General features: G+C 48.6%; 1 protein-coding gene across 1 annotated transcript in view; it reads right to left on the minus strand.

Annotated features, from left to right (window-relative positions):
• Positions 1 to 23,862, minus strand: part of LOC139404890 (receptor-type tyrosine-protein phosphatase-like N) — a 138,423-nt gene that overhangs the window by 91,783 nt on the left and 22,778 nt on the right. Inside the window, exons 2-6 of the mRNA XM_071147426.1 lie at positions 22,950 to 23,060; positions 19,963 to 20,062; positions 19,151 to 19,402; positions 18,346 to 18,490; positions 9,740 to 10,076 (exon numbers count right to left, since the gene is read on the minus strand). Of these exons, the coding sequence (XP_071003527.1) occupies positions 9,740 to 10,076; positions 18,346 to 18,490; positions 19,151 to 19,402; positions 19,963 to 20,062; positions 22,950 to 23,060 (945 nt within the window). The remainder of the gene's footprint in view (positions 1 to 9,739; positions 10,077 to 18,345; positions 18,491 to 19,150; positions 19,403 to 19,962; positions 20,063 to 22,949; positions 23,061 to 23,862) is intronic.

The raw sequence follows: 23,862 nt of genomic DNA on the forward strand, positions 1-23,862 counted from the left end.
TTCGCCCAAGACAAAGGGACTCTCCCGCCCAAGACAAAGCGACACTCCCGCCCAAGACAAAAGGACTCTTTTGCCCAAGACACAGGGACACTCCCGCCCAAGACAAAGGGACTCTCCTGCCCAAGACAAAGGGACTCTCTCGCCCAAGACAAAGGGACTCTTTCGCCCAAGACAAAGGGACTCTTTCGCCCAAGACAAAGGGACTCTCCCGCTCAAGACAAAGGGACTCTTTCACCCAAGACAAAGGGACTCTTTCGACCAAGACAAAGGGACTCTTTCGCCCAAGACAAAGGGACTCTCCCGCCCAAGACAAAGGGACTCTCCCGCCCAAGACAAAGGGACTCTTTCACCCAAGACAAAGGGACTCTCCCGCCCAAGACAAAGGGACTCTTTCGCCCAAGACAAAGGGACTCTCCCGCCCAAGACAAAGGGACTCTCCCGCCCAAGACAAAGGGACTCTCCCGCCCAAGACAAAGGGACTCTCCCGCCCAAGACAAAGGGACTCTTTCGCCCAAGACAAAGGGACTCTCCCGCTCAAGACAAAGGGACTCTCCCGCCCAAGACAACCGGAATCTCCCGCCCAAGACAAAGGGACTCTTTAGCCCAAGACAAAGGGACTCTTTCGCCCAAGACAAAGGGACTCTTTCGCCCAAGACAAAGGGACTCTTTCACCCAAGACAAAGGGACTCTCTCGCCCAAGACAAAGGGACTCTTTCGCCCAAGACAAAGGGACTCTTTTGCCCAAGACAAAGGGACTCTTTCTTCCAAGACAAAGGGACTCTTTCGCCCAAGACAAAGGGACTCTTTCGCCCAAGACAAAGCGACACTCCCGCCCAAGACAAAAGGACTCTTTCGCCCAAGACACAGGGACACTCCCGCCCAAGACAAAGGGACTCTCCTGCCCAAGACAAAGGGACTCTCTCGCCCAAGACAAAGGGACTCTTTCGCCCAAGACAAAGGGACTCTCACGCCCAAGACAAAGGGACTCTTTCGCCCAAGACAAAGGGACTCTCCCGCCCAAGACAAAAGGACTCTCCCGCCCAAGACAAAGGGACTCTCCCGCCCAAGACAAAGGGACTCTTTCGCCTAAGACAAAGGGACTCTTTTGCCCAAGACAAAGGGACTTTCCCGCCCAAGACAAAGGGACTCTTTCACCCAAGACAAAGGGACTCTTTCGCCCAAGACAAAGGGACTCTTTCTTCCAAGACAAAGGGACTCTTTCGCCCAAGACAAAGGGACTCTCCCGCCCAAGACAAAGGGACTCTCCCGCGCAAGACAAAGGGACTCTTTCGCCCAAGACAAAGGGACTCTCCCGCCCAAGACAAAGGGACTCTTTCGCCCAAGACAAAGGGACTCTCCCGCCCAAGACAAAGGGACTCTTTCGCCCAAGACAAAGGGACTCTTTCGCCCAAGACAAAGGGACTCTTTCGCCCAAGACAAAGGGACTCTTTCGCCCAAGACAAAGGGACTCTCTCGCCCAAGACAAAGGGACTCTTTCGCCCAAGACAAAGGGACTCTTTCGCCCAAGACAAAGGGACTCTCACGCCCAAGACAAAGGGACTCTTTCGCCCAAGACAAAGGGACTCTCCCGCCCAAGACAAAAGGACTCTCCCGCCCAAGACAAAGGGACTCTCCCGCCCAAGACAAAGGGACTCTTTCGCCTAAGACAAAGGGACTCTTTTGCCCAAGACAAAGGGACTTTCCCGCCCAAGACAAAGGGACTCTTTCACCCAAGACAAAGGGACTCTTTCGCCCAAGACAAAGGGACTCTTTCTTCCAAGACAAAGGGACTCTTTCGCCCAAGACAAAGGGACTCTCCCGCCCAAGACAAAGCGACACTCCCGCCCAAGACAAAAGGACTCTTTCGCCCAAGACACAGGGACACTCCCGCCCAAGACAAAGGGACTCTCCTGCCCAAGACAAAGGGACTCTCTCGCCCAAGACAAAGGGACTCTTTCGCCCAAGACAAAGGGACTCTTTCGCCCAAGACAAAGGGACTCTCCCGCTCAAGACAAAGGGACTCTTTCACCCAAGACAAAGGGACTCTTTCGACCAAGACAAAGGGACTCTTTCGCCCAAGACAAAGGGACTCTCCCGCCCAAGACAAAGGGACTCTCCCGCCCAAGACAAAGGGACTCTTTCACCCAAGACAAAGGGACTCTCCCGCCCAAGACAAAGGGACTCTTTCGCCCAAGACAAAGGGACTCTCCCGCCCAAGACAAAGGGACTCTCCCGCCCAAGACAAAGGGACTCTCCCGCCCAAGACAAAGGGACTCTCCCGCCCAAGACAAAGGGACTCTTTCGCCCAAGACAAAGGGACTCTCCCGCTCAAGACAAAGGGACTCTCCCGCCCAAGACAACCGGAATCTCCCGCCCAAGACAAAGGGACTCTTTTGCCCAAGACAAAGGGACTCTTTCGCCCAAGACAAAGGGACTCTTTCGCCCAAGACAAAGGGACTCTTTCACCCAAGACAAAGGGACTCTCTCGCCCAAGACAAAGGGACTCTTTCGCCCAAGACAAAGGGACTCTTTTGCCCAAGACAAAGGGACTCTTTCTTCCAAGACAAAGGGACTCTTTCGCCCAAGACAAAGGGACTCTTTCGCCCAAGACAAAGCGACACTCCCGCCCAAGACAAAAGGACTCTTTCGCCCAAGACACAGGGACACTCCCGCCCAAGACAAAGGGACTCTCCTGCCCAAGACAAAGGGACTCTCTCGCCCAAGACAAAGGGACTCTTTCGCCCAAGACAAAGGGACTCTTTCGCCCAAGACAAAGGGACTCTCCCGCCCAAGACAAAGGGACTCTTTCACCCAAGACAAAGGGACTCTTTCGCCCAAGACAAAGGGACTCTTTCGCCCAAGACAAAGGGACTCTCCCGCCCAAGACAAAGGGACTCTCACGCCCAAGACAAAGGGACTCTTTCGCCCAAGACAAAGGGACTCTCCCGCCCAAGACAAAGGGACTCTTTCGCCCAAGACAAAGGGACTCTCCCGCCCAAGACAAAGGGACTCTCCCGCCCAAGACAAAGGGACTCTCCCGCCCAAGACAAAGGGACTCTCCCGCCCAAGACAAAGGGACTCTTTCGCCCAAAACAAAGGGACTCTCCCGCCCAAGACAAAGGGACTCTCCTGCCCAAGACAAAAGGACTCTTCCGCCCAAGACAAAGGGACTCTTTCGCCTAAGACAAAGGGACTATTTTGCCCAAGACAAAGGGACTTTCCCGCCCAAGACAAAGGGACTCTTTCGCCCAAGACAAAGGGACTCTTTCGCCCAAGACAAAGGGACTCTTTCGCCCAAGACAAAGGGACTCTTTCGCCCAAGACAAAGGGACTCTTTCGCCCAAGACAATGGGACTCTCTCGCCCAAGACAAAGGGACTCTTTCGCCCAAGACAAAGGGACTCTTTCGCCCAAGACAAAGGGACTCTTTCGCCCAAGACAAAGGGACTCTTTCGCCCAAGACAAAGGGACTCTCCCGCCCAAGACAAAGGGACTCTCCCGCCCAAGACAAAGGGACTCTCCCGCCCAAGACAAAGGGACTCTTTCGCCCAAGACAAAGGGACTCTCCCGCCCAAGACAAAGGGACTCTTTCGCCCAAGACAAAGGGACTCTCCCGCCCAAGACAAAGGGACTCTTTCGCCCAAGACAAAGGGACTCTTTCGCCCAAGACAAAGGGACTCTTTCGCCCAAGACAAAGGGACTCTTTCGCCCAAGACAAAGGGACTCTCTCGCCCAAGACAAAGGGACTCTTTCGCCCAAGACAAAGGGACTCTTTCGCCCAAGACAAAGGGACTCTTTCGCCCAAGACAAAGGGACTCTTTCGCCCAAGACAAAGGGACTCTCACGCCCAAGACAAAGGGACTCTTTCGCCCAAGACAAAAGGGACTCTCCCGCCCAAGACAAAAGGACTCTCCCGCCCAAGACAAAGGGACTCTCCCGCCCAAGACAAAGGGACTCTTTCGCCTAAGACAAAGGGACTCTTTTGCCCAAGACAAAGGGACTTTCCCGCCCAAGACAAAGGGACTCTTTCACCCAAGACAAAGGGACTCTTTCGCCCAAGACAAAGGGACTCTTTCTTCCAAGACAAAGGGACTCTTTCGCCCAAGACAAAGGGACTCTCCCGCCCAAGACAAAGCGACACTCCCGCCCAAGACAAAAGGACTCTTGCGCCCAAGACAAAGGGACACTCCCGCCCAAGACAAAGGGACTCTCCTGCCCAAGACAAAGGGACTCTCTCGCCCAAGACAAAGGGACTCTTTCGCCCAAGACAAAGGGACTCTTTCGCCCAAGACAAAGGGACTCTCCCGCTCAAGACAAAGGGACTCTTTCACCCAAGACAAAGGGACTCTTTCGCCCAAGACAAAGGGACTCTTTCGCCCAAGACAAAGGGACTCTCCCGCCCAAGACAAAGGGACTCTCCCGCCCAAGACAAAGGGACTCTTTCGCCCAAGACAAAGGGACTCTCCCGCCCAAGACAAAGGGACTCTTTCGCCCAAGACAAAGGGACTCTCCCGCCCAAGACAAAGGGACTCTCCCGCCCAAGACAAAGGGACTCTCCCGCCCAAGACAAAGGGACTCTCCCGCCCAAGACAAAGGGACTCTTTCGCCCAAGACAAAGGGACTCTCCCGCCCAAGACAAAGGGACTCTCCTGCCCAAGACAAAAGGACTCTCCCGCCCAAGACAAAGGGACTCTTTCGCCTAAGACAAAGGGACTATTTTGCCCAAGACAAAGGGACTTTCCCGCCCAAGACAAAGGGACTCTTTCGCCCAAGACAAAGGGACTCTTTCGCCCAAGACAAAGGGACTCTTTCTTCCAAGACAAAGGGACTCTTTCGCCCAAGACAAAGGGACTCTCCCGCCCAAGACAAAGCGAATCTCCCGCCCAAGACAAAGGGACTCTTTCGCCCAAAGGGACTCTTTCGCCCAAGACAAAGGGACTCTTTCGCCCAAGACAAAGGGACTCTCCCGCTCAAGACAAAGGGACTTTCCCGCCCAAGACAAAGGGACTCTCCTGCCCAAGACAAAGGGACTCTCTCGCCCAAGACAAAGGGACTATTTCGCCCAAGACAAAGGGACTCTTTCGCCAAAGACAAAGGGACTCTCCCGCTCAAGACAAAGGGACTCTTTCACCCAAGACAAAGGGACTCTTTCTCCCAAGACAAACGGACTCTTTCGCCCAAGACAAAGGGACTCTCCCGCTCAAGACAAAGGGACTCTTTCACCCAAGACAAAGGGACTCTCCCGCCCAAGACAAAGGGACTCTCCAGCCCAAGACAAAGGGACTCTTTCGCCCAAGACAAAGGGACTCTCCCGCCCAAGACAAAGGGACTCTTTCGCCCAAGACAAAGGGACTCTCCCGCCCAAGACAAAGGGACTCTTTCGCCCAAGACAAAGGGACTCTTTCGCCCAAGACAAAGGGACTCTCCCGCCCAAGACAAAGGGACTCTCCCGCCCAAGACAAAGGGACTCTTTCGCCCAAGACAAAGGGACTCTCCCGCCCAAGACAAAGGGACTCTTTCGCCCAAGACAAAGGGACTCTCCCGCCCAAGACAAAGGGACTCTCCCGCCCAAGACAAAGGGACTCTCCCGCCCAAGACAAAGGGACTCTCCCGCCCAAGACAAAGGGACTCTTTCGCCCAAGACAAAGGGACTCTCCCGCCCAAGACAAAGGGACTCTCCTGCCCAAGACAAAAGGACTCTCCCGCCCAAGACAAAGGGACTCTTTCGCCTAAGACAAAGGGACTATTTTGCCCAAGACAAAGGGACTTTCCCGCCCAAGACAAAGGGACTCTTTCGCCCAAGACAAAGGGACTCTTTCGCCCAAGACAAAGGGACTCTTTCTTCCAAGACAAAGGGACTCTTTCGCCCAAGACAAAGGGACTCTCCCGCCCAAGACAAAGCGAATCTCCCGCCCAAGACAAAGGGACTCTTTCGCCCAAAGGGACTCTTTCGCCCAAGACAAAGGGACTCTTTCGCCCAAGACAAAGGGACTCTCCCTCTCAAGACAAAGGGACTTTCCCGCCCAAGACAAAGGGACTCTCCTGCCCAAGACAAAGGGACTCTCTCGCCCAAGACAAAGGGACTATTTCGCCCAAGACAAAGGGACTCTTTCGCCAAAGACAAAGGGACTCTCCCGCTCAAGACAAAGGGACTCTTTCACCCAAGACAAAGGGACTCTTTCTCCCAAGACAAACGGACTCTTTCGCCCAAGACAAAGGGACTCTCCCGCTCAAGACAAAGGGACTCTTTCACCCAAGACAAAGGGACTCTCCCGCCCAAGACAAAGGGACTCTCCTGCCCAAGACAAAGGGACTCTTTCGCCCAAGACAAAGGGACTCTCCCGCCCAAGACAAAGGGACTCTTTTGCCCAAGACAAAGGGACTCTCCCGCCCAAGACAAAGGGACTCTTTCGCCCAAGACAAAGGGACTCTCCCGCCCAAGACAAAGGGACTCTCCCGCCCAAGACAAAGGGACTCTCCCGCCCAAGACAAAGGGACTCTTTCGCCTAAGACAAAGGGACTCTTTTGCCCAAGACAAAGGGAATTTCCCGCCCAAGACAAAGGGACTCTTTCGCCCAAGACAAAGGGACTCTTTCGCCCAAGACAAAGGGATTCTTTCTTCCAAGACAAAGGGACTCTTTCACCCAAGACAAAGGGACTCTCGCGCCCAAGACAAAGCGACACTCCCGCCCAAGACAAAGGGACTCTTTCGCCCAAGACACAGGGACACTCCCGCCCAAGACAAAGGGACTCTCCTGCCCAAGACAAAGGGACTCTCTCGCCCAAGACAAAGGGACTCTTTCGCCCAAGACAAAGGAACTCTTTCGCCCAAGACAAAGGGACTCTCCCGCTCAAGACAAAGGGACTCTTTCACCCAAGACAAAGGGACTCTTTCGCCCAAGACAAAGGGACTCTTTCGCCCAAGACAAAGGGACTCTCCCGCCCAAGACAAAGGGACTCTCCCGCCCAAGACAAAGGGACTCGTTCGCCCAAGACAAAGGGACTCTCCCGCCCAAGACAAAGGGACTCTCCCGCCCAAGACAAAGGGACTCTCCTGCCCAAGACAAAGGGACTCTTTCGCCCAAGACAAAGGGACTCTTTCGCCCGAGACAAAGGGACTCTTTCGCCCAAGACAAAGGGACTCTTTCGCCCAAGACAAAGGGACTCTCTCGCCCAAGACAAAGGGACTCTTTCGCCCAAGACAAAGGGACTCCTTCGCCCAAGACAAAGGGACTCTTTCGCCCAAGACAAAGGGACTCTCCCGCTCAAGACAAAGGGACTCTTTCACCCAAGACAAAGGCACTCTTTCGCCCAAGACAAAGGGACTCTTTCGCCCAAGACAAAGGGACTCTTCCGTCCAAGACAAAGGGACTCTCCCGCCCAAGACAAAGGGACTCTCCCGCTCAAGACAAAGGGACTCTCCCGCCCAAGACAAAGGGACTCTCCCGCTCAAGACAAAGGGACTCTTTCGCCCAAGACAAAGGGACTCTCCCGCCCAAGACAAAGGGACTCTTTCGCCCAAGACAAAGGGACTCTTTCGCCCAAGACAAAGGGACTCTCCCGCCCAAGACAAAGGGACTCTCCCGCCCAAGACAAAGGGACACTTTCGCCCAAGACAAAGGGACTCTCCCTCCCAAGACAAAGGGACTCTTTCGCCCAAGACAAAGGGACTCTCCCGCCCAAGACAAAGGGACTCTTTCACCCAAGACAAAGGGACTCTCCCGCCCAAGACAAAGGGACTCTCCCGCCCAAGACAAAGGGACTCTTTCTCCCAAGACAAAGGGACTCTCCCGCCCAAGACAAAGGGACTCTCCCGCCCAAGACAAAGGGACTCTCCCGCCCAAGACAAAGGGACTCTCCCGCCCAATTGCACAACGTCCGAGAATTTGAGAATTGAACAATATTTATTTTGTTGAGAATGTGTAAATGGTCGGTGGGGGGGGGGGGGCAGCTACGATCCGTGCACTTTGTTCACCGTTGTGACACCATGGGGGGAAAAAAAGAAACGCACAGCCACATTACCCTGCTTTTCCTCAAGTATGAGGCTTGCATCTACAGGTTGGATAAAATGTTTGACTAAGTATAAGAATGCTTTTGAAAATATTACAATGTTATTTAAGTCTTCTAAAATGAATTGTTTTGATCTAATGGTAACTCATGCCCAGCCAAGTGGCCCCGCCCAAGTGAACAGACATTGGTTGTAAATGATGAACCAACCCCTTTTCTAATTTTTTATAAAAAAACCCTCCCCCCGTGACCCAAAGTCATATCAGTTCCAAATACCATGTCGACTTGTCCTCACGTTTAAAAAGGGCTAATTCTAATTTCAACTCTACAGAATAGAAAACGTGAGCGCCTGCTCCACACGTGAAATGGTATGAACTCTGAACTATTGATCTCTCAAGAAGAAGAGAGTCCTAGATCACAGCCTAACAGACTGCAGCTGTAAAGGTAGCAAATCTAGTAAAAACATTGACCGACGCAGAAGACCGCAAGTGAGATGAACATCTCATTCCACAACGACCCGGCAGAATCCACAAAGGGACAATGGTGACCTCGACTCGGCAAACCAGAGCCTCGCATCACCAGCTTAATCGTAAATACTGATTTCATTCCTTTATCCGAACGAGCGATTGTTAAAGTGCATATGTATTCACATTTATGCAAGAATAGGTTCCCATTGTCTTCCTCCGCTCCCCCCTTTTCCTCTCTGAATCTATCATGCTATAACCAAACTGTTTTTGTTTAGTCCACTAGGGACTTTTATTGTTAGTAAACAATATCTACTGTTTGATTGTTATGGATTTCTGTGATTATTTAGTAAATAAATAATTCATTCAATTTGTATATCGCTGATTCATTATGGAAACTAGGGTTCGTGCAGATGTGCAAGAATTTTACGACGTTTGGAATGAGAATAACAAGGTAAAGAATAATTAATGACTGCTATTGATATAAACGATTCTTCTTTAGAATTTGGTTGATGTTTTTCTTTTGAGAAATGAATAAGTATTCTTTTCCGTTCCATGTGTCACAAGTCTTTTGTTGAACGCGACCTGGAACGTGCTTTGTTTTCGTCCGGTATTGAGCACAGTATATCCCTTCTTAAATTGTATAGATTATTTATGTTTTAGGGTACCTACAGTCGGATTAGGAATGGTGTTAGAAATGTTTGGACCAAGTTTAAAGATAACTTATTAGATACTTTGTAGGAATGTTGGGCGAGTTGTATTTGTGAATCAAACGCGCCAAATAAATTGACATTTTTGGGACATAAACAAGGACATTATCGATTTTTGGGACATAAACAAGGACATTATCGAACAAAATGACAATTTGTGATGTTTCTGGGACATTTTGGAGTGCCAACAGAAGAAGATCTTCAAAGGTAAGGCATTCATTATATCACTATTTCTGTCTTTTGTCGCGCACCTGCCTGGTTGAAATCTCATTTTCATGTGTTTGTATGTGGGGTGCTGTCCTCAGATAATCGCATGGTTTGCTTTCGCCGTAAAGCCTTTTTGAAATCTGACACTGGATTAACAAGAAGTTAAGCTTTATTCTGATGTATAACACTTGTATGTTTTATGCATTTTTATGATGAGTATTTCTGTTTTTGAATTTGGCGCACTGCAATTTCACTGGGTGTTGTCAAATCAATCGCGTTAACGGGATTCGAGTGGGAGTAGGATAGAAGTGATCCCGAAGAGGTTTTAAGACAGCAGGTTCTACTAACTCACCATCCAGCCCAGCCAGAGAGCTGTAGTCATGCTGTGGAAGCTGCTGCTGTTGTCTGGCTCTAGCCATAGCCAGCTCTGTCAAACTGTAGTCCTCTACATAGTCCAGAGGCAGCTCCGGTTCCTCGTAGTAGGGTGGGGCCGGCAGGCCTGCTGCCCCCCGGTGGCGGAATGAGGGCTGTGCAGGGGAAGAGGACAGATAGAGGGAGATGACGTGCTGTAGCAGTTGATGGTCTCTCTCTCTCTGTTTGGCCTGTTGGTATCTGGCGGAGGGGCGGAGCCCTGCGTAGACTCCTCTTCCCTGGTGGAGGGAGCGCTCCATTTCTTCCTGGTATCTGTGCTGTAATACACAGAGAGATGGTTTACGGATGAGGTCTGTGTGTGTGCGTGAGTGATTTCATACATTAAACCTTTACTTGTAGCCAGGTAAGTCGTTGCAAATGTACAGTTATGACTATAACTACTGTTCCCTGATGGAGAGAATCACCAAGTACATGTATACATGTTCAGAATGTTACCTGGTGATATGGTGCTGCTAGACACCATACTCAGAATGTTACCTGGTGATATGGTGCTGTTAGACAACATACTCAAAATGTTACCTGGTGATATGGTGCTGCTAGTGATAGACAACATACTCAGAATGTTACCTGGTGATATGGTGCTGCTAGACAACATACTCAGCATGTTACCTGGTGATATGGTGCTGCTAGACAATATACTCAGAATGTTACCTGGTGATATGGTGCTGTTAGTGATAGACAACATACTCAGAATGTTACCTGGTGATATGGTGCTGCTAAGCAAACATATTCAGAATGTTACCTGGTGATATGGTGCTGCTAGACAACATACTCAGCATGTTACCTGGTGATATGGTGCTGCTAGACAATATACTCAGAATGTTACCTGGTGATATGGTGCTGTTAGTGATAGACAACATACTCAGAATGTTACCTGGTGATATGGTGCTGCTAAGCAAACATATTCAGAATGTTACCTGGTGATATGGTGCTGCTAGACAACATACTCAGAATGTTACCTGGTGATATGGTGCTGCTAGACAACATACTCAGAATGTTACCTGGTGATATGGTGCTGCTAGACAACATACTCAGAATGTTACCTGGTGATATGGTGCTGCTAGACAACATATTCAGAATGTTACCTGGTGATATGGTGCTGTTAGACAACATACTCAGAATGTTACCTGGTGATATGGTGCTGCTAGTGATAGACAAATTGATCAATTTGATCACGGAGCGATCTGTATTCAATAGCAGCACGTTTTGAAATCATGGTCCACATTCTCTCTTTCATAACGTCCTGTGGTGTGCTCGACGACAGGAAGTGCCTATTAATTTAAAATCAATTGACAGTACTGGCAACATCGTGTGGAAGCTGTAGGCATTGTAAACAGGGCCCTATCTATTTTCCCTTGCCATAGACAATACAGAGACTGGCGGAGGGATATTCTTTGGGTTTTTTTTGTGAACAGTTTTCCTTGGGATTTTTCCTGCTAAACGCGTTCTGTTATAGTCACAGACATGATTTAACCAGTTTTATAAACTTCAGAGTGTTTTCTATCCACACATACTAATCATATGCATATACTATATTCCTGGCATGAGTAGCAGGACGTTGAAATGTTGCGCGATTTTTAACAAAAAGCTGCAAAAATTCGCAGCCTCTTTAACAGGTTTTAAACCAAGTTTACATACATTATATACAACTAGGTAGAGAAGGCACAGAGCCTCAAGGGAATGAATAGATATACAAATACAGTGGGTTTACGGTTGATATACAGTTTAGTATATGAATATACAGAACTAGTCAAAAGTTTGGACACACCTACTCATTCCAGAGTTATTTTTATTTTTTTTTTAACCATTTTCTAAATTGTTGAAAAAAAGTATGAAATAACACATATGGAATCACGTAGTAACTAAAAAATATATTTGAGATTTGAGATTCTTCAAAGTAGCCACCCTTTGCCTTGATGACAGCTTTGTGCACTGTTGGTATTCTCTCAACCATTTTCATGAGGTAGTCACCTGGAATGCATTTAAATTAACAGGTGTTTGTGGAAATTCTTTCCTTCTTAATGCATTTGAGCCAATCAGTTGTGTTGTGACAAGGTAGGAGTGGTATACAGAAGATAGCCCTATTTAGTAAAATACCAAGTCCAATGTATGACAAGAACATCTCAAATAAGCAAAGAGAAACGACAGTCCATCATTTCTTTAAGACATGAAGGTCATTCAATCCGGAAAATTTCAAGAACTTTGAAAGTTTCTTAAAGTGCAGTCGCAAAAACCATCAAGTGCTGTGATGAAACTGGCTCTCATGAGGACCGCCACAGGAAAGGAATACCCAGAGTTACCTCTGCTGTAGAGGATAAGTTCATTACAGTTACCAGCTGCAGAAATTGCAGCCCAAATAAATGCTTCACAGAGTTCAAGTACAGACACAACTCATCATCAACTGTTCAGAGGAGACTACGTGAATCAGGCCTTCATGGTCGAATTGACACCAATAATAAGAAGAGACTTGCTTGGACCAAGAAACATGAGCAATAGACATTAGACCGGTGGAAATCTGTCCTTTGGTCTGATGAGTCCAAATTTGAGAGTAGGTGAACGGACGATCTCGGCATGTGTGGTTCCCACTGTGAAGCACGGAGGAGGAGGTGTGATGATGTGGGGGTGCTTTGCTGGTGACACCGTCTGTCATTTGAATATGGCAACTTCAACGGTTGAACTAACTATGTAATGGATGGATTAATCAAATGAAGTTATAAACCAATCAATCAAATGTATTTATAAACCAATCAATCAAATGTATTTATAAACCAATCAATCAAATGTATTTATAAACCAATCAATCAAATGTATTTATAAACCAATCAATCAAATGTATTTATAAACCAATCAATCAAATGTATTTATGTAATATGCTTTATAGCCATTCTTTGATCTGTGTCCCTAAGTGGAGACATATTATCTATAGCCATTCTTTGATCTGTGTCCCTACGTGGAGCCATATTATCTATAACCATTCTTTGATCTGTGTCCCTGCGTGGAGCCATATTATCTATAGTCATTCTTTGATCTGTGTCCCTAAGTGGAGACATATTATCTATAGCCATTCTTTGATCTGTGTCCCTAAGTGGAGACATATTATCTATAGCCATTCTTTGATCTGTGTCCCTAAGTGGAGACATATTATCTATAGCCATTCTTTGATCTGTGTCCCTAAGTGGAGACATATTATCTATAGCCATTCTTTGATCTGTGTCCCTAAGTGGAGACATATTATCTATAGCCATTCTTTGATCTGTGTCCCTAAGTGGAGCCATATGCTTTTTAGCCATTCTTTGATCTGTGTCCCTAAGTGGAGCCATATGCTTTTTAGCCACTCTTTGATCTGTGTCCCTAAGTGGAGACATATTATCTATAGCCATTCTTTGATCTGTGTCCCTAAGTGGAGCCATATGCTTTTTAGCCACTCTTTGATCTGTGTCCCTACGTGGAGCCATATTATTTATAGCCATTCTTTGATCTGTGTCCCTACGTGGAGCCATATGCTTTTTAGCCACTCTTTGATCTGTGTCCCTAAGTGGAGACATATTATATATAGCTATTCTTTGATCTGTGTCCCTAAGTGGAGCCATATGCTTTTTAGCCACTCTTTGATCTGTGTCCCTACGTGGAGCCATATTATTTATAGCCATTCTTTGATCTGTGTCCCTACGTGGAGCCATATGCTTTTTAGCCACTCTTTGATCTGTGTCCCTAAGTGGAGACATATTATATATAGCTATTCTTTGATCTGTGTCCCTAAGTGGAGCCATATGCTTTTTAGCCACTCTTTGATCTGTGTCCCTACGTGGAGCCATATTATTTATAGCCATTCTTTGTACTTCCATAACAGAGTGAAAAAAGGCAGATCATCTCCATGAACCAAGGTTGTTTGGGTCAACGGGGGGTAACAAGCATCAACAACAATCCCTCCCGAGAGCATCCATCCCCAGTGTGGGCTGAATCAGGTCCACAGGGAGAAATGTGTAAAAGAGGGTCCTAGGTCAATGGTGCGCGAGAGCATCCCTAACCAGTGGAGGTCAAAAAACAGCCAACAGCTCCAGGTAATTGATGTGCAGTGCACTGTGTGGCACTTTCCACAACCCCCGAATTGAGCTGCGGGGGTGGGGGGGGGGGGGGACGGGGGGACAACAGGGTCCGTCCACCGAGACAACAGGGTCCGTCCACCGAGCTAGAGCCTGTAGACATGACGGGGACACCTGAAGTGACCGGTCCAGGTGGTGAGATTGCGTCCAAGCTATATGCGGGGACAAGAACGCACGGTTCTCGACTGAGTCTAACTCAAGACCCAGAAACGGAATGCGTTGAGATTGAGTCAAACAGCTCTTCTGTTGATTCTCTATGAAACCCAGAGACTGAACATGGGAAACCAGCATAGATGTGTGTAATACCGGCTCCTTCGACTCCGCTACCACCAGCCAATCGTCCAGGTAGTCCAATATCTTCTACCCCAGACACTGCAAAGTTGTCAGATCCACCTACACAACTTTGGTGAAAATGCGAAGCAAGAGGGACAGCCCAAAAGGGAGGACCAAAAAATCGTAGGCTGCAGCCTCAAAATGGAACCTCAGGAATTTTCTGTTATGGGGAGGGGGATATACAGTATGGCCCCATGAAAGTATGCATCCTTCAAGACGACGGAGGTGAACCAATCGCACGGGCTGTAACAACCGGCTATTCATGAGCATTCTGAATTTGTAGACCCTTAGGTGCTTGTTTAGGGCATGCAGGTCAAAATGGGGGCGCAAAGTCCGGCCCCTTTTGGGAACCAGGAGATTCCGGGTGTACAAGCTGTCCTGGGCCTCTGACATAGGAACCACTGCTTCTGGAGAATTCTCCTTCCTAAAACTGTCTCTGAGTTCTCAGTGATACCGTAAAAACATAGGTGATGCACATAGAATTTTAGCCTGTACCTCAATGTTGCTGTTTGCCTAATCAAGAGAGACACAGCACATGTGCACAGCGAGTCTCCAGTAAATCTGAAGGGGTGGAACACCAGCTTGTGGACTTGGAGAATTGTTATTTTTCCATGCCTTTTTGAATTTCCACCACGGATGGACCAGCTTTCCCTTCACACTTGGAAGTAAAACGACACCTGTTGCAAGCAACTTAGTCTGCTCTTGTGGAACAAGACAAGCAGGAGCAGACATGGTGGTGGACCCAGAAGCTTGGGAAGCCAGCTTAGCCACCGGGCCTCTGTCTGCAGACACTCTAGAATATGAGGCTGCAGCAGCAGCAAGATAAGCACTGAGGAAAGAGGACGCGCAGCACTGAGGAAAGAAGACACGCAGCACTGAGGAAAGAAGACGCGCAGCACTGAGGAAAGAAGACGCGCAGCACTGAGGAAAGAAGACGCGCAGCACTGAGGAAAGAGGACGCGCAGCACTGCCTCCTGCTTATTTTTCCTCCGAATGAGACTGCATAGACTCCAGGGCCAAACCAAACAACCCCGTAGGAGAAAATCAGCTCATCCAAGTACAACTGCCAGTCTCTCTCACGGTAGCGCCCAGGCTTTTCCCAAAGCGCTGAGACGATGAACAGGACATGATGAAATCGACCGTAGCACAAATCTCATCTAGGAGCTTGGTGTGGGGCTCCCCAGGTCAGCCAACAGCTCAGTCTGTTAAACCTGCAGCTTTGCGACTGTAGGTTCAGGGCCCGTGCTGCCACACCCCTGGGCCCGGTACACCCTCTCAAGCTGCGCCCCCTTGAAAAATGACAGTGCTTATTCGGGAGTGACGGGTTGGGGTTAACCATCGCTTTGTTAGCCAATGGGACTAGGTAGCCAGCTAGTTTCCCATCCCATCCACCAGAGGACGCTTGGACAAGCCCCGCACTCTCCAAGCCCTCCACATCCATGAAGTGGGAATACCCATGCAACATTAGCTTGGGCCCAGGTCATCTAATCGATGAAGTCTGGAAAATAAGGCAAGCAGCGCTTGACTGTGGCTAGCACCAGTGGCAGCTATTTCTCACCAAACCGGGATGCCTTCCACACCTGGGGGAGGAGGATGGCCACTCCACTTATAAGCGTCTCAATGAGCGGAAGCCAAGGATTCCCATGCTACATCCACAGCAGGGTAGTGTGTAACAGGTCACATGTCATCAGAGCACAACACATGCTGAACTTGTGTACTATTCTACCTTTACTATTCTACCTTTACTAATATACCTTTACTATTATACCTTTACTATTATACCTTTACTATTCTACCTTTACTATTCTACCTTTACTATTCTACCTTTACTATTCTACCTTTACTATTCTACCTTTACTAATCTACCTTTACTATTCTACCTTTACTATTCTACCTTTACTAATCCACCTTTACTATTCTACCTTTACTAATCTACCTTTACTATTCTACCTTTACTATTCTACCTTTACTATTATACCTTTACTATTATACCTTTACTAATCCACCTTTACTATTCTACCTTTACTATTCTACCTTTACTAATCTACCTTTACTATTCTACCTTTACTATTCTACCTTTACTATTCTACCTTTACTATTCTACCTGTTTAATTCAGATCCCGCGACACAGTTAACCTCAGTTGCTGGGACTGTTGCTATATGTCCCGCGATACCGCTAAAGTCTGAAGAGCTGTTGCTTGGCGAAGCAGCTAGCCTAGCTGCTAGCTATCAAGCTAGCCAAGTTTCCTTTAACAGTTTGAACACAGCCCGCGACGTGGTTAGCCTTTGTGTCTGGCACCATGGATAGTTCCGGGCTTGTAGCTGTTTAAATCCCTGCTGTTTGTGGCCATTTCCATTGGACCTGTGAGCTGTGCTGGCTGGAATTACGTTGTTTTACCAACGTTAGCCTTCGTTGCCATCATCATGCCACCAAAAGTTAAAGATCTTTTAAAATCAACAACACGATGTATACAAGCACTTGTTACAGCAACAGGAAAATAGCTTCAAGTGTTTTGTCCAAATACTGGTGGACTCAACTAACAAAAGAATGGCTGATCTGACCAGAACAGTTTGCAGTTCTCCCCGGGAGAATGCGGATGTCATGATAGAGACAGACTTACAGCAAGATGACAAACTGTAAGTCCATTCGAGATGACATCAGCACTGTCTGTGAATCATTACTACAGATGACTAGGAAAAAAATACTATCTAGACGGACAATCCAGGAGGAACAACGTTGTTGTGGATGTCATACCAGAGTCTCCACCTGGATGGAGACTGAAGAGAAAGTGAGAACAATTATCAGTGAAAAAAAGCTGCAGATGGAACATAGGCAGATTGAGGTGGAGCGCGCTGTAACGAGCCCAGGTGACAGTCTCAGGTTGATAGTGGTGAAGTTCCTAAGGTTCAAGGACAATACGGCTGTTCTGGAGAGAGCCAAGAACTTGAGAGGAACCAGAGGTGGGAAAAAAACGTATGGAAGCTACCAGAAAGCTGCCAGAAAGCTGCCAGAAAGCGTGGTGTCATTGCTTACATCCCCTACGATAAGCTCATTGTCCACCACGGGAGGTTGGGCTCGTGGTAATGGCTGGAGCAGAATAGGTGGATTGGTATCAAATATATCAAACACTTTCCGACTGTTTGATGCCATTCCATTTGCTCCGTTCTGGACATTATTATGAGCCGTCCCCCCTTCAGCAGTCTCCTGTGTTGTCCACCCTCCTTCCAGAAAGCCTGGGAGGAGCCGAGAGAACCCAAGAGAACTCTCCTCGGTTATCGTCACAGCCGTGTATATCTCCCTGCTTCCGGGTCAGCAGCTCCAGTCTACACACACACACACACACACACACACACACACACACACACACACACACACACACACACACACACGCCTGATTGACTGAATATTAGCTCAACATTGTTTTTAATTGTACTTAGTTTTTTCTCCACGTTATGTCTATCTCTGATAAGCTACATAGGAAAGAAGAATTGAATTGACCATATGTAGCTTTCAAAATAAGGTCAACTTAAGAAACTAAAACAGGAAGCGCTCGTGCTTAGGTCTATCCAACGCTGGTCTGACCAATCGGATTCCACGCTTCAAGATTGCTTCGATCATATGCCAGACCTGTCAGGTGGATGGATTATCTTGGCAAAGGAGAAATGCTCACTAACAGGGATGTACATTTTTTTTTCTTACTAAATAATAATATTTTGGACTGTAGGAAAATTCTGTGATTTCTTAAATTTCAGCTCACGAAACATGGGACATGGTACCTCGAGTTTATCACCTGTAGAAGGCGGGCCTTCATGTGAGGTACCTCGAGTTTATCACCTGTAGAAGGCGGGCCTTCATGTGAGGTACCTCGAGTTTATCACCTGTAGAAGGCGGGACTTCATGTGAGGTACGGTGTTCATTGGACTTGTCAGATGTGATTCTATTGTTCTTCAGTAGAGGGTGCTTGCGCGTAAACTCCCAATAGTTGTATTGTACAGAGTTTACCGAAAGTGGACAAATTATCTTTACAATATAAAGTTTGCTGTGTGTCTGAGTGTCTGTGTTAACATGCATGGCTGTAGCCTACAGTACCTGTTGGTAGGTAAAGGGGTCCATGGGAGATGTCTGCATGCGGAGCAGGGACTGGAGATGGTCTACTATCAAGTGGTCCTGGTGGCTGTCAGCCTGACTGGGATATCCTCCCTGATTGGAGGAGCTGCTGGGGTATCCTCCCTGACTGGAGGATCTGCTGGGGTATCCTCCCTGATTGGAGGAGCTGCTGGGGTATCCTCCCTGACTGGAGGATCTGCTGGGGTATCCTCCCTGACTGGAGGATCTGCTGGGGTGTCCTCCCTGACTGGAGGATCTGCTGGGGTATCCTCCCTGATTGGAGGAGCTGCTGGGGTATCCTCCCTGATTGGAGGAGCTGCTGGGGTATCCTCCCTGCTTAGAGGAGCTGCTGGGGTATCCTACCTGACTGGAGGAGCTGCTGGGGTATCCTCCCTGCTTAGAGGAGCTGCTGGGGTATCCTCCCTGCTTAGAGGAGCTGCTGGGGTATCCTCCCTGCTTAGAGGAGCTGCTGGGGTACCCTCCCTGCTTAGAGGAGCTGCTGGGGTATCCTCCCTGCTTAGAGGAGCTGCTGGGATATCCTCCCTGCTTAGAGGAGCTGCTGGGGTACCCTACCTGCTTAGAGGAGCTGCTGGAGTATTCTCCCTGACTGGAGGAGCTGCTGGGGTATCCTCCCTGACTGGAGGAGCTGCTGGGGTATCCTCCCTGCTTAGAGGAGCTGCTGGGGTAACTTCCCTGCTTAGAGGAGCTGCTCGGGTATCTTCCCTGACTGGAGGAGCTGCTGGGGTATCCTCCCTGACTGGAGGAGCTGCTGAGGTATCCTCCCTGCTTAGAGGAGCTGCTGGGATATCCTCCCTGATTGGAGGAGCTGCTGGGGTATCCTCCCTGATTGGAGGAGCTGCTGGGGTATCCTCCCTGCTTAGAGGAGCTGCTGGGATATCCTCCCTGATTGGAGGAGCTGCTGGGGTATCCTCCCTGATTGGAGGAGCTGCTGGGGTATCCTCCCTGCTTAGAGGAGCTGCTGGGATATCCTCCCTGCTTAGAGGAGCTGCTGGGGTATCCTCCCTGATTGGAGGAGCTGCTGGGGTATCCTCCCTGATTGAATGAGCTGATGGGGTATCCTCCCTGACTGGAGGAGCTGCTGAGGTATCCTCCCTGACTGGAGGAGCTGCTGGGGTATCCTCCCTGACTGGAGGAGCTGCTGAGGTGTGCTCTCTGATTGGAGGAGCTCTGCTTGGTTCTGGTAGGGAGTACAAGCCAAGGGGGAGAGTTTAGCAGATCAGAGAGAGTCATTCAACAAAGTGCTCAGAATAGGAGTGCTGATATAGGATCAGCTTAGCTTTCTAGGTCATAGTTAATCAAATGTTATACAGACATGGGGGACCTGTTCCTAGTCTGAGACACATTTTGAATACGGGCCCTGAGCATAGTGCTGCTTCCGTCTACTACACAGAGGTGTATAAGACACACAAGACAATGTTGGATAGTCTAGAGAAAAAGCTCACTGGTCTAAATCCACTTTCAGTTCTTGTAAGCATCTTTACATTTACAGCTACACAGAGACAAAATACTGGATAGACCAGCTGGGAGAAGTCCTAGAGGTCAACTTTACATTCTCTCAAATCTATTAGTAAACCTTACTGTGAAAAGGATGAGGCCTTTAGGGACTGTGTGGTGTGAGGAACTCTGCTCAGCTCTTTGGCAACAACGTACTGGGTAATGTCATCCTGCCAGGACAGACCTACAATTGGACAATTGGGTTAAAGAATATTTGCTTAGGTAATTCATATTTTAGGAACATGTTGAATCAATGATGTATTTGAACATGAGTCGATTTTTGGTTAAATCAGCTAAAAAGTCATTGTAAAACACAGGGGGCTCTATTTTCTGGTGCTAAGGAGGCGCAAGGGTCAAACGCACGTTAGTTTGCAATTTGGTCAAGTAATACTGGTGCACTGGCATTTTCCTGCCTTAACGCTAAGTTTGGCTATTCAACATAATTTCCCAGCCGTATTAACGCCAGGTTTGGTAATTCAACAACATTTCCCAGCCCGAAATGCAATTCGACATAAGCTCACTTGCGCTGAGGTGGGAAGCTTGGCAGTATATGAGGTGTGTCCTTAAAAACAAGCGTAAAAGTGACAATTTAATGGAGAGCTAATGGGACGTCTTAATACCCACAAAAGAAGCAGCACTTAGCAGTAATACGGTTGACAATGACGTGTATTTAGAGAGCGAAAGCCCAGTGTATTTAGAGAGCGAAAGGCCAGTGTATTTAGAGAGCGAAAGCCCAGTGTATTTAGGGAGCGAAAGGCCAGTGTATTTAGAGAGCAAAAGCCAAGTGTATTTAGAGAGCGAAAGGCCAGTGTATTTAGAGAGCGAAAGCCCAGTGTATTTAGAGAGCGAAAGCCCAGTGTATTTAGAGAGCGAAAGGCCAGTGTATTTAGAGAGCGAAAGCCCAGTGTATTTAGAGAGCGAAAGCCCAGCCTTTCCTGCCATGACGCACAGTTCCCATGGAAGAAGAGATGTTTATTTTTGTGCTGGAGAATTTCCTATTTAGAAACATTAAAAAACAAATGGGGTCCCCCCCATCCCCCATTGAATTAAAAACCAAGCATAGCCTACCCACCCTTTAATCAATGCTGGTTTAGAAGCATTGCATAGGTGCATACTTTTTCTCTGGCCATTAGCCAAGTAGCCTATGAATAAAAGGGTTTTAATTAGTCAACTAAGAGTGCTTTGGATCGTTTCCTAATTTAATTCATTAATTTAAAAAGGCAAGTCAGTTAAGGACAAATGACTGCCAATGACTGCCTACCCCGGCCAAACGGCCAATGACTGCCTACCCCGGCCAAACGGCCAATGACTGCCTACCCCGGTCAAACGGCCAATGACTGCCTACCCCGGCCAAACGGCCAATGACTGCCTACCCCGGTCAAACGGCCAATGACTGCCTACCCCGGCCAAACGGCCAATGACTGCCTACCCCGGCCAAACGGCCAATGATTGCCTACCCCGACCAAACGGCCAATGACTGCCTACCCCGGCCAAACGGCCAATGACTGCCTACCCCGGTCAAACGGCCAATGACTGCCTACCCCGGCCAAATGGCCAATGACTGCCTACCCTGGCCAAACGGCCAATGACTGCCTACCCAGGCCAAACGGTCAATGACTGCCTACCCCGGCCAAACGGCCAATGACTGCCTACCCCGGCCAAACCCTCAAAGACACGCTTCAAACTATTCAGTCCTCCTATAATACCATATCTACGGCAGATTGAGAAAAAAATAATAATCTGCCTCACACATAGGTACATTTGACAGGAGCCCAGTGTTTTGTACAGATGTGCGAATGTTATGCGTACTCTGGGCAAAGGCTAATATAATGAAGGCTAGTACAGCAATACATTGTTTCTTTTTTATCCTGGCCTTGCAAAGCTGACAAGTATATTTTCATTTAGGAGAAGTGCGACACTTAAAGACAAGTAGTCTAGGTTCGGCTAGGCTCGGTTCGGCTAGGCTCAGCTCGGCTAGGCTAGGCTAGGTTCAGGCCGGCTAGGCTCGGCTAAGATCGGCTAGGCTCGGCTAAGCTCGGCTCGGCTAGGCTCAGCTCAACTCAGCTCGGCTCGCCTAGGCAAGGTTCGAGCCGGTGAGGTTTGGCTACGCTAGGATCGGCTAGGCACGGCTAGGCTAGGCTAGGTTCGGGCCAGCTAGGCTCGGCTAAGATCGGCTAGGCTCGGCTAAGCTCGGCTCGGCTATGCTCAGCTCAACTCGGCTAGGCTCAGCTCAGCTAGGCTAGGTTCGGCTAGGTTCGGCTCGGCTAGGCTCAGCTCAACTCAGCTCGGCTCGCCTAGGCAAGGTTCGAGCCGGTGAGGTTTGGCTACGCTAGGATCGGCTAGGCTCGGCTAGGCTAGGCTAGGTTCGGGCCAGCTAGGCTCGGCTAAGATCGGCTAGGCTCGGCTAAGCTCGGCTCGGCTAGGCTCAGCTCAACTCGGCTAGGCTCAGCACAGCTAGGCTAGGATCGGCTAGGTTCGGCTAGGATAGAATCGGATAGGTTTGGCTAGGCTCGGCCAGGCTAGGTTCGGCTATGCAAAGTTCGGCTACGCTAGATTCGGCAAGGTTTGGCTAGGCTCGGCTAGGCTCATTGAAGCCAATTACAACAATGTTGGCTATTGAGCAAACACTGGATGTTTTTTTTAAACTTTTGCTAACACTGTAGCCTATGCTATTTAATAAACTGTAATATCAATCCACAGTCGACCAGGACGAGAATATTCCGCGCACACAGCCGAATTGGAGTTGATGACAACTCAAAGACCATCAATAACCTACAGAACCGGAGACAAACATGCAACATTAAGACAATGGATGTGTTGATTGGCTAGTGAGTGGCCAAGGCCTCGTCACACCAACAATTTGTTTATAAATCAAAACCCAGCCCTCTTGCACCACCGCCTGCTATTGGGCCTCATAATTATGTAAATAACACAAATATTTGTGACACACCCCCGGACCTAGAGCTAAGATTTACCTTATTTTTGTTGTTTTGTTGTTGTTGTTGGTTTGTTTAAAATAGAGCCCTTAGATTTCAACCACATGCAGTGGTTGTGTTAGGCTGTTGACTCACCCTGTAGCATGAGCTGCTTGAGGACTTCCTGCATCCTCTTCAAAACAGGAAATGACACCTGGTACTGCACCTGGTCCTGCTTAGAGGTACGGCACTGCCCAAAGAGACCGTCTGTAACACACAGCAGAACACGTCAACACAGTTACTAGACACGCATAGACAGACACAGTGCCCAAAGAGACCGTCTGTAACACACAGCAGAACACATCAACACAGTTACTAGACACACATAGACAGACACAGTGCCCAAAGAGACCGTCTATAACACACAGCAGAACACATCAAAACACAACACACACTGTCTTCAACACACACACACACACACACACACACACACACACACACACACACACACACACACACGGCTTCTCCATCCTGGAGGGGGAAATCCATCATTTCCAGGCCCAGGGACATGTACTAATCTGTGATGACCTAAATGCCAGAACCGGACAAGAACCTGACACCCTCAGCAAACAGGGGGACAAACACCTGCCTGCAGGTGACAGCATTCCCTCCCCCATATGCCCCCCTAGGCACAACTATGACAACATAACCAACAAAAATGGGTCACAACTCCTGCAGCTCTGTCACACGCTGGGTATGTACATAGCCAATGGTAGGCTTCGAGGGGACTCCTATGGTAGGTACACCTATAGCTCATCTCTTGGCAGTAGTACTGTAGACTACTTTATCACTGACGTCTCTCAGAGCGTTCACAGTCAGTCCACTGACAGCCCTATCAGATCACAGCAAAATCTACACATTCTACTTGAATTCAATCCCTTTTAGACAACTTCCTGGACAAAATGTTTCACTGTAATAGTGAAGGTGTAAACTTGGCAGTAGAGAACCTAAACAGTATATTTGACATTATAACCGTCCGTTAAAACCGCAGAGAGCATCATGAAGAACA

The sequence above is a fragment of the Oncorhynchus clarkii genome, unplaced genomic scaffold, assembly GCF_045791955.1.
Source record: "Oncorhynchus clarkii lewisi isolate Uvic-CL-2024 unplaced genomic scaffold, UVic_Ocla_1.0 unplaced_contig_4687_pilon_pilon, whole genome shotgun sequence".
In the NCBI taxonomy this organism is placed as follows: Eukaryota; Metazoa; Chordata; class Actinopteri; order Salmoniformes; family Salmonidae; genus Oncorhynchus; species Oncorhynchus clarkii.